The 14,314-nt window shown below is 38.6% G+C and overlaps 1 protein-coding gene across 1 annotated transcript in view; it reads left to right on the top strand.

The window, feature by feature from the left end:
* Positions 1–14,314, top strand: part of LOC141394063 (uncharacterized) — a 917,654-nt gene that overhangs the window by 779,313 nt on the left and 124,027 nt on the right. The window contains exons 15-17 of the mRNA XM_073967887.1: positions 2,674–2,823; positions 9,351–9,533; positions 9,760–9,898. Coding sequence (XP_073823988.1) covers positions 2,674–2,823; positions 9,351–9,533; positions 9,760–9,898 — 472 coding nt within the window. The remainder of the gene's footprint in view (positions 1–2,673; positions 2,824–9,350; positions 9,534–9,759; positions 9,899–14,314) is intronic.

Genomic DNA, 14,314 nt, shown 5'->3' with positions numbered 1-14,314 from the left:
AAAAACACAAAATTCATCTCTATTGGATCGATGGAATGGGTTCAAATGCTGATGAAAAGATCGGATCTTTCACGACTTCCTTTGCATTGGTTCAAATACTGATAAAAAGATCGGATCTTTCACGACTTCCTTTGCATTGGTTCAAATGCTAATGAAAAGATCGGATCTTTCACGACTTCGTTTAAACCAATGCAAAAGATGCCATGAAATCACGACATCGCATGGAACCCCTTCCTTCATATTTTGCTGGGTAATGTTGCAAACGTCAACCAAAACGTAATGTCGGTAGTGCTAATACAGCTGTATGAACCGAGAGTTGAGTATCTTACGAAAGTTCCCAACCTTTCGCTAGCCACCCATATCGTGCTCGAAGTTTTTAAAATGGACAAGGCAAGACAAGACATTAGCCGATCATCAGCATGAGCTCCATAAGAAGCACAGCACGACAACGACAACACCACACTGTTTGAAGACTAACTACTCTGAGGCTTGGCAATGTTCTGCTCTTTAGTGAGATTCTGCTTTTTAAACCAGTCTTGTTCCGACTGGTTCATATTGACCTTGTGCAATTAACCCCCAGGTATCTAGTCTCGCACACTTTATGTACAATCTTGTGGATCTGAGCCCTAAAATGGACTTAAAAATCTGTTAGTGCTGGATCGAGTTTCTTACTCTCCTCCCTGTATTTGCCAGTAGGTTATGTGATTGTACATGTAAAATCGACCACAAATGTCAACGCACTCACACATGTGGGAGAAATTTGTTGACAATTAATGGATGAAGGCAGGGTGTGCCTCACAATCAAATCAATACAATCCGCAGCTACAGGGTTATTTAGGCCCTGGCGTAAATTTGTTTTTATGGACTTTCTCCATACTTGGCTTCTTGGATGAAGGTTAATATCTTCGTCGACAGTTTTTTGCTAGCGGGAAATATAAGATTTGCAGGGGCACATGATCCCAAAATTGGGAGGGACCATTCTAAAAGGGCTATATGAAGACATAGAGCAATAATGACAAACGTTAGGTGGAAAATTTTATACCACCAACGGAGAATAAATACTAAATTTCAGCCGTTTCGATGGGATATTGAGATCACTATCTTCAAAATACCGAAAATCGGGAGGTACCGTTTTATGAGGGCTATGTGAAGGCGTGGACCTATACCGACGAATTTCAGGGTGATAGTTGTATACCTTCAACGCATAATAAAAACCATGTTTCAGTCATTTCAGTGCGTTATTGAGGCTAAAACCTTCAAAATACCCAAAAACGGGAGGTACCGTTCTATGGCGGCTATATAAAGGCTTGTACCTATACCGACATATTTTAGGTGGAAAGTTTCGTACTCCTGACGAAGACTTAATACCAAATTTCAGCCATTTAGGGGGAAGTTGGAGCTGCAACCTGCAAAATACGGAAAATCGGGAGGTACCGTTCAGTGGGGGCTATCTAAGGACGTGGATCTATTTCGAGAAATTTCAGGTGGAAAGTTTTATACACGCCAAGGAAGACTAAACACCAAATATCAGCAATTTCGGTGGGATATTTAGATCACAACCTTCAAAATACCGAAAGTTGGAAGGTACCGCTCTATGGGGGCTATATAAAAACGTGGACCTATACCGACAAATTTCAAGTGGAAAGTTGTATATCCCTAACGAAGACTAAATACCAAATTTCAACCATTTCCGTGTGATAATGAGGCTTAAATCTTCAATATACCGAAAATCGGGAGGTACCATTCTATGGGGGCTATATGAAGGCATGCACCTTTACCGACAAATATCAGGTGGAAAGTTTTTTACCCCTAACGAAGGCTAAATACCAATTTTCAACCATTTCCGTATGCTAATTAGGCTAAAATTCTCAAAATACCGAAAATCGGGAGATACCGTTGTATGCGGGCTATATGAAGGCACGGACCTTTACCGACAAATATCAGGTGGAAAGTTGTATACTCCTAACGAAGACAAACTACAAAATTTCAGCCATTTTGGTGTGATAATGAGGCTAAAATCTTCAATATACCGAAAATCGGAAGGTGCCGTTCTATGGGACTATATTTCAATTCTATCTTAAAGATTGCGAGCAGTATCTTGATTTCAACAGACGGACGGACAGACGAAAATTGTTATATAGACTTAAAATTTTATGCTGATCAAGAATATATATGCTTTGCAGGGTCTCCGACTTATATTGCGATGTCTTAAAAACATGACAAATTTAATTATACCCTCCATATTATGGTAGAGGTGATAAAAATTATGATCTTTTTTCTCTGCTTCTTATTTTTTTGCGTTATGTACACAAAATTATTGAAAATTATTTAAGAAGACTATTGAATATTTTTGATTGAAAAATTATTGAATTTTATATCAATTACGAATAGAGCTTATGATTGATATAAATGTTTATTTTGCCTGTAACAACAATTTTATATAATTTAAGCGCCTTTTACAATTCAACAGAAAATTTAACCAATTAAACATAAATGCTATTAAAATACGAAAATCATTTAATCCATAACAAAAATAAAACCGAAAACTCTGAAATGAATTACTTTTACACACATTTTCCAATACATTCAATATATGTCATAAAACCCAACTAATTTTAATCTCTCACCACCCTCTTCACCATCTCTACTCATATTTTTTTAATCTCATTTCAGTGATGATTTATTTTCGGATCAACTTTACATGGACATTGGTTTATCGAATCGTTTGCTCAACATTATGGCCAATAATACGATATTTGCCTCAGTTATATCATATAAAAATCTGAAAAGTTTTCTACCCAAAACCTACTATACACGTGGAAGGTAAGTATTGTCGTAGTAATAATCTCCAAACAGCACAGCATTGATTATACCGAAGTTATACGGGCATTACTAGTGTGTATGTAACTTTAATACTTTTAAATGTATGTATGTATATAAGCGTAATGTTTATGAAATGACCTCCACAACAGAAACAAAAAAAAAATAAAATAAATGTGTAACATATGGGAGTATCAGAGTGTGTGGGTGGGTGGAGGTGTTTAAAAATAATGCCATTAAAATAAATCGGATTTATATGCACATGTGTTTGTTAAATAGACACGCACTTGTTTAACGCACTCAAACCTTACATCTACATATACTATAGGACGTGTTCAGTTATAACACACACATGAGCGTGCATAGTTACATGATAATGAAACTCACGTTTATATGCGTGTATGTGTGTGCACACATAGTTGGATTTAAACAAATGCCTGCAGCCATGTAGTGTTAAGATTTATACTTGCCTTATGTGTATGTATGTGCCCGTCAGTCTGTGGCTGAGTACGTGGGTGGGTGTGTGTGTGTGTGAAACATCCGTTTTTGCATTACATCCGGTCTTACAGAATTCTAATTAAAAGCATTGATATTGAAAACAGAAAACGTCATATGAGGGTCGTTCTGAAGTAAAAATGTTTTCTAACATAGCCATGAAGACATTTTATAGCAATTCTAAACATGTTTATTAAATTTAATACATATTCACTAGATTTAAACACCTCGATTTATAAAGTCCGCATGGCTACTTAGGGAATCTATGGGGAGATCTCGCAGCAAACGATCCCCACCTACTAACTCAACTCACAAGGAACCAAATCAATCGTGTTATGATAAATGCACTCATCGAGTTTGTTGAACACATGCACGACTCTACAAACAAACAGCGACTCAGATTACTGCCGTAGAATTCAGAGAGCTCAGTGGCAATCGCTTCTGGTAACTGACTATCCCCTAAGATGCTTGGACAGCTATGAAATGTTTCAGAGATATAATTACTTGTGCATTATATGTGCTGTCGCCACTGTTGTTGTGCTGATAATGGAACTGATGCTGATGATCGGCTACTGGATAGATATTTCAGACGATGGGGATAAAGCCTCACGAGTCTTTACAACGGGCGACAAAGGTGAAATCGGTCTGAATGATTCACCTTTCCTCTATCACCACCCTGCCCATTTTCAATACTTCCAGATGGATATGGGTGGCTAGCGACATGTTGAGAACTTTGGTGAAATACTCGACTCACGGCTCATACAGCTGTTTCAGCATTTCAATGGAGATTCCATCAGGGCCCAGCGCTTTGGATAATTTTGGGTGCCTGATGGTATTCGCAACATCATCCATTGTGAATTTTGGTGGTTCCTCCATGGCCCTGTCACCCACAGAGTTCTCGAAAAACTGTTGATTAAAATAGCTTCAGCACCTCTTCGGATCAGTCAGCGTAACGTAAAATAGAAGTCCTCCGTAGGAGGCTTCTATAGAATAGAAGGGCTCCGTAGGAGGCTTCTATAGAATAGAAGGCCTCCATAGGAGGCTTCTATAGAATAGAATAGAAGGCTTCCGTAGGAGGCTTCTATAGAATAGAAGGCTTCCGTAGGAGGCTTCTATAGAATAGAAGGCTTCCGTAGGAGGCTTCTATAGAATATATGGGCTCCGTAGGAGGCTTCTATAGAATAGAAGGACTCCGTAGCAGGCTTCAATTGAATAGAAGACCTCCGTAGGAGTCTTCTATAGAATAGAAGGGCTTCGTCGGAGGCTTCTATAGAATAGAAGGCCTCCGTAGGAGGCTTCTATAGAATAGAAGGCCTCCGTAGGAGGCTTCTATATAATAGGAGGCTTCTATAGAAAAGAAAGCTTCCGTAGGAGGCTTCTATAGAATAGAAGACCTTCGTAAGAGGCTTCTATAGAATAGAAGACCTCCGTAAGAGGCTTCTATAGAAAAGAAGACCTCCGCAGCAGACTTGTAAAAAGTATAAGTCCCCCGTAGGAGGCTTCTATAAAATAGAAGTCCGTAGGAGGCTATAGAACAGAAGGCCTCCGTAGGAGGCTTCTATAGAATAGAAGACCTCCGTAGAAGGGCTCCGTAGGAGGCTTCAATCGCATAGAAGACCTCCGTAGGGGGCTTCTATAGAATAGAAGGGCTTCGTAGGAGGCTTCTATAGAATAGAAGACCTTCGTAAGAGGCCTTTATAGAAGAGGCTTCTATAGAAAAGAAGACCTCCGCAGGAGGCTTCTAAAAAGTATATATAAAATAGAAATAGTAGTATAATAGAAGTAGGAGGCTTCTGTAGAATAGAAGACCTCCGTAGGAGGCTTCTATAGAATAGAAGACCTCCGTAGGAGGCTTCTATAGAATAGAAGACCTCCGTAGGAGGCTTCTATAGAATAGAAGACCTCCGTAGGAGGCTTCTATAGAATAGAAGACCTCCGTAGGAGGCTTCTATAGAATAGAAGACCTCCGTAGGAGGCTTCTATAGAATAGAAGGCTTCCGTAGGAGGCTTCTATAGAGTAGATGGCCTCCGTAGGAGGCTTCTATAGAGTAGATGGCCTCCGTAGGAGGCTTCTATGATACAAAAGACCTCCGTAGGAGGCTTCTATAGAATAAAAGACCTCCGTAGGAGGCTTCTATAGAATAAAAGACCTCCGTAGGAAGCTTCTATAGAATAGAAGACCTACGTAGGAGGCCTCTATAGAATAAAAGACCTCCGTAGGAGGCTTCTATAGAATAGAAGACCTCCGTAGGAGGCTTCTATAGAATAGAGGACCTCCGTAGGAGGCTTCTATAGAATAAAAGACCTCCGTAGGAGGCTTCTATAGAATAAAAGACCTCGTAGGAGGCTTCTATAGAATAAAAGACCTCCGTAGGAGGCTTCTATAGAATAGAAGACCTACGTAGGAGGCTTCTATAGATAAAGAAGACCTCCGTAGGAGGCTTCTATAGAATAGAAGACCTCCGTAGGAGGCTTCTATAGAATAAAAGACCTCCGTAGGAGGCTTCTATAGAACAGAAGACCTCCGTAGGAGGCTTCTATAGAATAGAAGACCTACGTAGGAGGCTTCTATAGAATAAAAGACCTCCGTAGGAAGCTTCTATAGAATAGAAGACCTACGTAGGAGGCCTCTATAGAATAAAAGACCTCCGTAGGAGGCCTCTATAGAATAAAAGACCTCCGTAGGAGGCTTCTATAGAATGGAAGACCTCCGTAGGAGGCTTCTATAGAATAAAAGACCTCCGTAGGAGGCTTCTATAGAATAAAAGACCTCCGTAGGAGGCTTCTATAGAATAGAAGACCTACATAGGAGGCTTCTATAGAATAAGAAGACCTCCGTAGGAGGCTTCTATAGAATAGAAGACCTCCGTAGGAGGCTTCTTTAGAATAAAAGGCCTCCGTATGAGGTTTCTATAGAAGAAGGTCTCCGTAAGAGGCTTCTATGACATGGAGTACAGGTACTTACCGGCGGGATGTATACGTTCAGCCTACCCCGGCAGTTCCACACCTGACTGCTACCCCCGTATATTCCATGTACGGGTCATTAAAGTCAGGCTCAAGCGAAATAGGTCTGTATTGAACAGACTGGGCCAATAGGACAACTAGTCCCCCAACTTCACTTCTGTTGTTATCATTCCGCTGTAACCATCACAACGCTGTAAGTTGCAGTTGTTGTTGAGCTTTGTTACCTTCCTGCCGCGGACATGATATTCTGCCGACTCATGAAATCGCCGATCTTACCTCAGAGTCCACAGGTATAAAATTGCAAAAATTATAAATTTTTAGGGATTGTTATAGCAACGGCAGGTATGATGACGGATGATGACGACTACTAATCGGGGATTCAAGCAGCCAGCTTACCGGAACGTAGATTCAAGAATTGTCGGAACGTGTAGACACCCTAATATATTATATACAGCTTCAACTACAAGAGGATAAATCAAGCACGAACAACAAGAACATCAGAATCGTTCTTTCCTGGTCAAAACTCTGTAACTTTTAAATGGATAGATATATTTTCATTTTTGTTCCGCAGATACATCAAATGTCACAAATTCGGTCTAGCGATTGCAGAGGAATTCAAGGTCAAAGTTAAAGTTTTTTTATATTTTTCATCAAAATATGAGTGTTTTTGAGTTGTTAAAAACCTCAATAAAAACGATTAAAATACAAAAAAAAATTAAGAAAAAAAAATTGTAAAAAAAAAATTTCGATTGTTTGAGTGGAGTATTCCCCTATTGGCTCAACTTCAGTTATTACCCTCTATTACAGAGAGTAATGTTTTTCAAAACGAACTGACAGTGTTGCAAAATTTTACTGATCGCTACCAATATCATGATTTCATCCCGGCGAAGGGAATTATCAATTGGCTTCTCAGTTTTTGAAATGATGCCTTTTTAGCGAAAAACCGAACTCTTTAAGTGTCCAGTATTCTCATATGAATGAGAATCACACTCACTTTTAGGCTTTTCCAAAGAAACACCAAAATCAAAATATTTTGCAACATGTCAGCACGTATCAACTAAGAATTCTTCGAATTCTGTGAGTTGAAAAGAACACCAACACAGTTGCCTGTGAGGTTGTTTATTGGAATTTTGTTTTTTTTGTTTTTAACAAAGCTCCAATCCGCCCGTGCCTTGGCTGTTTTTTGTTTGTTTTGTTTATTGTTGAAGTTCAATCTCATTTTCGATTGTTTGAGTGGAGTATTCCCCCATTGGCTCAACTTCATTTATTACCCTCTATTACAGAGAGTAATGTTTTTCAAAACGAACTGACAGTGTTGCAAAATTTTACTGATCGCTACCAATATCATGATTTCATCCCGGCGAAGGGAATTATCAATTGGCTTCTCAGTTTTTGAACTTCATTTATTACCCTCTATTACAGAGAGTAATGTTTTTCAAAACTGTTCTTTTCAACTCACAGAATTCGAAGAATTCTTAGTTGATACGTGCTGACATGTTGCAAAATATTTTGATTTTGGTGTTTCTTTGGAAAAGCCGAAAAGTGAGTGTGATTCTCATTCATATGAGAATACTGGACACTTAAAGAGTTCGGTTTTTTGCTAAAAAGGCATCATTTCAAAAACTGAGAAGCCAATTGATAATTCCCTTCGCCGGGATGAAATCATGATATTGGTAGCGATCAGTAAAATTTTGCAACACTGTCAGTTCGTTTTGAAAAACATTACTCTCTGTAATAGAGGGTAATAAATGAAGTTGAGCCAATGGGGGAATACTCCACTCAAACAATCGAAAATGAGATTGAACTTCAACAATAAACAAAACAAATAAAAAAAAATTTTAAAAAATTTATTTTTTTTCAAAATTGAAAAAAATACTTCTTGGGTTTTCATAAAACATTTACGTATTTTCCAAAAAATGTAAATTTTTGTGAAAAAAATATAATTTATATGGGAAACGGTACGGAAAAATACACATTTTTAACCATGTAATTTTAAATAATTTAAAAAAGTGGTAAACCGACGGAACGGGACGTGTACAAAAGTATATATGGACTGAAAGAGGACACTCTCGGGCATCATTCTGCGAAAACGGAGCTTTGTTCCACAAGCTGTTCAATAAAAGTTCTAAACCACTAAACTTGGAATTTCACTAAAATTTAGTAGCTGAGGAAAAATAATATAGCTCACTTCGTGTAAACGCTATGGTAATTTATTAAAACGACTCTTAAAGGCAAATTTAGTTACCTAGCAAAATACAATATCTGTTATAGTTTCTGAGAAAAAACTGTTTCTTTCTCCAGAAATTTGCAAAAATTACGTATTTTCCAAAATTGTGAAACATTTGTCTTCATTAGGAGCACGCCACACCCACACCGTCCAATAGTTTGATCTAATTTTTTGCTTTCCTTAGTTTCAATATGTTTACTATCGAATTCCATGTAGAAATTCACAATCGGTGACAACAAAAAATAGGGGTTTTTGGCCAGGAAAATCGATTTCTGAACCACCGCGCAACGATGACAATACATGTTTGAAACTCATATTCAAATTTCTCTAAAATTACAATATTCAAAGAAGGTCCTGTGATTTCATGTGAGGTCCTGTGATTTCATTGAACGAAAACTTAGTGGAGAATGTTTTACATACTTCAAGGAATGTTCTGCCCAAACATTTTCTCAATTCCACGACGTTGTACCAGTTGATTTAAATTCCTAAAATACTACATTACGTCAGAAATGGCATGTAGGAATTTTCTAACTCCAGAAAAAAGAACTAGATAAAAAGATAACCTAACCCCAACAACCCTGTGAAAGTTGACATTATTCCACGCTAACATGTCATTAGTGACATTTATGTCAGTTTTTTACTTCGCGTCCTTTTAATTAGATTTTTCCATGTTGACTTTGTCACATCATCTAAACATGTGAGCGTATGTATGTGTAATTTTTCTTAACATGAGTGTTTTCTTTTTTTCTTTTCTCGTTTCAAAATCTTTGCATTCCTTTGCTGCTTGGTGGTGCTGATGCTGCTTCTGGTTGTTGGTCATGTTGCCGCTCATTAAAAATTCCAGTGATCCCAAAGAATCTGATTACATTTTGGCTTCGCGTATCGTACAAACATGGCTCTTTCAATCGAATCGTTCTAATGATAATTTACGCGAACCCTTGGATTTACCCTTCGAACATGGCCATGTTGAGATTATATTCCAACATGAGCGAGCACCCAAAGATGGTGATTGGATTGCGGTGTGTGGGTGAGTATATGGCAAAATGAAGAAAATAAAACAAATACCATTCTCTGGGATAATGAATGGCTTTTGTTGTTGCATTCTTTTCCCAGAAAAATCAAGTAAAAGAAAACCAAGCACATAACATTCCGAAGAAACCTTTTAAAATATTGATAATGAAAGCTTTTGTTCTAACCATGATTCTTTCGTTTTATATATTTTCTTTCTTCCCCACCCTTTCCGTTTCCATCAGTCATGACTATAAAGCATCCTTTGAAAGCAGTTGGCGTTCAGATTTGTGCATAACCAAAAATCTAATGGAGAATATAACACGCTGTATTTGCCCAGTTTCGGGTACTTATGTTGTAATGCTAACCAAACGTAATAATCATGTAAGTACCGAATAATAATACCTTACAAAGTAACAATAAGGAAGACTGAAAGCAAAAAGAAACCAAAAGTAATACAACACACAACAAAGACCCCAAAAAGTGAACAATTCCAATTCAAAGCACCCTTGGGTGCAAAATCTTTGTGGTGGTCTATTGGATTGAGGTGTTTATTGTTTGAGTTTGTTTTTCTTTTCACGTTTTGTTTCATTGGTCATCAAACCATAGAAGTGATAGTCTCTCTGTGGTGCTGCAAGACCTTTTGTAGCAACGCAAATGTGTTAAGCATTACTTTGATCGTCATATTCACCCCGTCATAATGAAATTCAACGGAAATCTCTAATGGTCGATTTGGGTGCATTTGCAAGTTGTTAACTGGGATACTTCGAAAATGTTATTGGAGTGTGGGTTATACCTGCAATTTTGTTTTGGTAGATGTTGTGTATTTGTTTCTGTATTTTTCTTCCTCTTGTTCCTGTTATTTTTGACCAGATTTTGATGTATTATTATTATGATAAGTGCCATTAAAACACGACCATAAACAATAACCGTTAATTTGGGGTTGTCTTTGATTGAAGCTATGTGAGAGGCATAATGGGAAAGTATCATAAACAACAAGCGAAAAAAGTATCAGTCGGCTTTGCCGACAGAGACATACCCACAGCCTATGTGAATTTAAACTTTCATCTACGGTCAGATCGAATGTATTTATGATCTTTTCAGAATTTTGTAGCCCTTTCGGACATTTAAACTTGCCGACAAAAATGGGGATTAGTATAAGGACGAGATACTTAAAGGAAGGGACCGACAAGTCCATTATGGAAGTGGATCTTATTTTGGGAGTCAAACCGTTCGATATATATCGCGCCTACTAATCATTTCAGTGGGCCATCGTATAGCTTTTGGACCAGTATGCCAGGAAGCATGGACTTGTCCAAGGAAAACATAATATCGTTGTAAACAAGACCACAACGAACAGCATCGGTATACATTTCCAAAGGATCTTCGAACAAACCCTAAACTGCACTTAGACACAAATGTTGTTTTACGAGGGAGGTACCCTATGGATAGGACCGATATTGGCCATTTTAGGAGTTAAACTAAATTTGGACAAAGTATTAGGAGATCCAAAGTTTGGACCAAATTGGTTGCCCCGTTCCAGAGATATCGTGCATACCATTTTAGTGACATTTTTAAATATTTGGGCGAAGTACCGTAAGTTGTAGACCGGTGTTGCCCATATTCGAACTGAAAATAAGTTTGGACAAAATATGACGAACGCCAAATATTGGACCAAATGAGTTGATCAGTTCGAGAGTTATCGTGCTCCCCAGCCACTACATATGGTGCCATAGGTTTTTTTACACCTTTCGGGCTGTTTTCTCAAGAAGTATGGACTTGCCCCTGAAAAAACTTCTACCGTCGAAATTGAGGCAGCGAATGCAAGTTGCTTCAACCAAAATCAAAGTTATTCGAGAGCAGGTCTTAAAGTTAACTTATCCAAACTTTTATGTGGGAGGTACCCGAAGGAATGGACAAATATAGTCCATATGAGAACCTGATCTATATGTGTAGATATATGAAGATGTGTAAAGTATGGACCAACTCGGTCACTCCCTTCAAGAGTTAGCGTGCACACAATTTTTCCGAACATTTTTTAACTTTTGTGGGGGAGGTACCTGAAGCAGTGGTCCGATATGGCTTGTCTTCGAACTCAAACTAAGCTTGAACAAAATATTACCAAAGCCAAATTTTGGACCGAATCGGCAGATCCGTTTGACAGTTATCTTGCGCTCCAACCACTACACACGGTGTCATAGGGTTTTTTGCTTCTTTCAGGCTTTTTCCTCAGGAAGTGTGGACTTGCCCCCGATGAAACTAGTAATAGTATGGAGGGCAGTGAATACAAGTTGCTACAACAAAAACCAATTCGATTTGAGAGCAGGTCTTAAACTGAACTTTTCCGAAATTTTGCGTGGTTGGTACCCGAAGGAACCTTATCTAAGTGTGGTAGAAATTTCACGATGTGCAAAATATTGACCAAATCGCTTACTTCCTTCAAGAGTTATCGTGCGCACAAATTTTCCGAACATTTTCGAACTTTTGTGGGGAAGGTACCGGAAGGAGTGGACCGATATGGTTTATCTTCAAACTTAAACTAAGTTTGAACAAAATATTACGAAGGCTGAATTTTGGACCGAATCGGCAGATCCGTTTGGCAGTTATATCGCGCTGCAACCACTACACACGGTGTCATAGGGTTTTTTTTGCTTCTTTCAGGCTATTTTCTCAGGAAGTGTGGACTTGCCCCTGATGAAACTATTACCAACGTATGGAGAGCAGTGAATACGAGTTTTTACAACAAAAATCAAAGCGATACGAGAGCAGGTCGAACTTTTCCGAAATTTTGTGTGGAAGTACTGGAAGGATTGGACCGACTGAGTCAATATTGGGACCTTATCTAAGTCTGGTTGAAATTGCACGATGAGCAAAATATGGACCAAATCGGTTACTCCCTTCAAAAGTTATCGTGCGCAAAAATTTTCTGAACTTTTTCGAACTTTTGTTGGGGTACCTCCCCGGACGGTACTTAAACTATGTTTGTACAAAATATTACGAAAGCCAAACTTTGCACCAATTTTATTGGTCCATTCGAGAGTTATCGTGAGCTCCAGCCAGCCATACAAACGGACGGACATGGCTAATTCAACTCCAAATGGTCTGAAACGGATTTCGTCAAAACATACTTGGGGTGTAAAACCCTTATTTTGATGAGGCGCATTTTGCCCGTATGAAAATGTATATACCCTCGTTAGCATAAATGCTGAGGATATAATTATGACATTCGGTTTTATTTATGTAAGATTCCACAGTGATGGCATCTATGTGCCGCCCAAGTATAAATTTGTTCGTGTTCATTTCGTTATTCTGTTTCGGGAGCGGCATATGCAGAGATGCCTGCTCCGGATTCTATTGGGTCGTGCCAGTACCGCTTTTATGACAACATCAGTGATATTCAACATATCGCTCATTTACTCAAAGAGTGACACATTTCAAAAAATCCAGTTTCGAGAAAAACGCGTTTTACGTTCGCGATTAGAATTTGACTTCCCAACTTAAAAAGATTATTACACAAAAACTAAAATAACTACTTGGACCATATTTTGCAAACAGCTAGCCAGATATCAGTACTAAATTTCTGTGCAAGATCAAGCATGATTTGAATTGTTTTAGTGCTTCATAAAATCAAAAAACTGTTGTGTTGAATTATGCGAAGCTTGTAGTAAATGAGCTGTAACTCGTTGAGTTTTAGAGATATCAGCATGAAAATTTGACACAATATAAAGTAGAAGTTGTAGAAAAAATAGAAATTGCTAACTCAGAAATCGCATTTTTTGAGTTATGCCACTCTTTGAGTAAATGAGCGATATGCAGGGACTTGTCAGTAGCTATTTGAGAAACTGCAGCCATAGGGACTATGTGAAATCATCATACACAAACGTGGCCCCCAGAGTATAAGACTCTGGACCCTAAAATATTTATAGTTTAAATTATTTGCGGTCTATCAGCCCATCGTTTCTTTCTTGGACTAGTCACAAATCTTAGAGAGTTTATCAATCACAGTTTCAGAGAACGGCGCAAACATTCTGATGTTCGTTCAGCAGAACCGTATTTTCGGGACATTATAACTTCGGCAACCTATCTGCTGGTCAAAAGCCTGAAGTATGGCCAAATTTTTCAGCAGAGGCGACGAGACTAGGGAATGATGGTTATGACCTTAGTCGAACCAATCCTAATGACCCAGAGTTAAAGACGTAACTATGAAAATCGGAGGATGACTTAAAAATGGAAATCAGTCAGCCCATCATCCCACTTGGTATTGGAGCAGATTAAACATAAGCGGAAAAGTGATCAGATATTCTGAAGTGTTACACTAATTAACAATAATTAACTATAGGCAACCCTGCGGGAAGGGATAACAAGAATTTAGTATCAATCGTCCATTTCCCGGTAAATAATTCTCATAGCGTTGTGGCCTAGACGAAACCTCTGTTGTAACGTTTAAACTTCTAAATGACCCTGGAGTCTGGTAATTCACCAAGTTTCTCACCTAATGCCCAAGTCGACCGCGGAACAATTCCGTCGACGGCAGAACAAATGTCTAAAAATCGATGTCAACTACCGCCGGAATACTTGGGATCGGATACAATAGCATCTTTAAATCGTTTGCGCATGCTACAGTTATCTGCGAGAAACTAAAAAGTAGGAACGTGGTCTCTAGCCTAGAGAAACTGTCCTGCCTCGCATCTTGTCACTGGAGATGATGAATCTCAGGGAAAAGTTGTACTTCTTGCTTAAGACACAACACAGGTTGCTTCGGTCAATGCTGAGAGGCAGGGACGTATGCAAGCTGTTTTC

This window comes from Musca autumnalis, unplaced genomic scaffold (assembly GCF_047663935.1).
Source record: "Musca autumnalis isolate F117 unplaced genomic scaffold, ASM4766393v1 scaffold_2, whole genome shotgun sequence".
In the NCBI taxonomy this organism is placed as follows: Eukaryota; Metazoa; Arthropoda; class Insecta; order Diptera; family Muscidae; genus Musca; species Musca autumnalis.
This window is presented reverse-complemented; position numbering and strand designations above follow the sequence as displayed.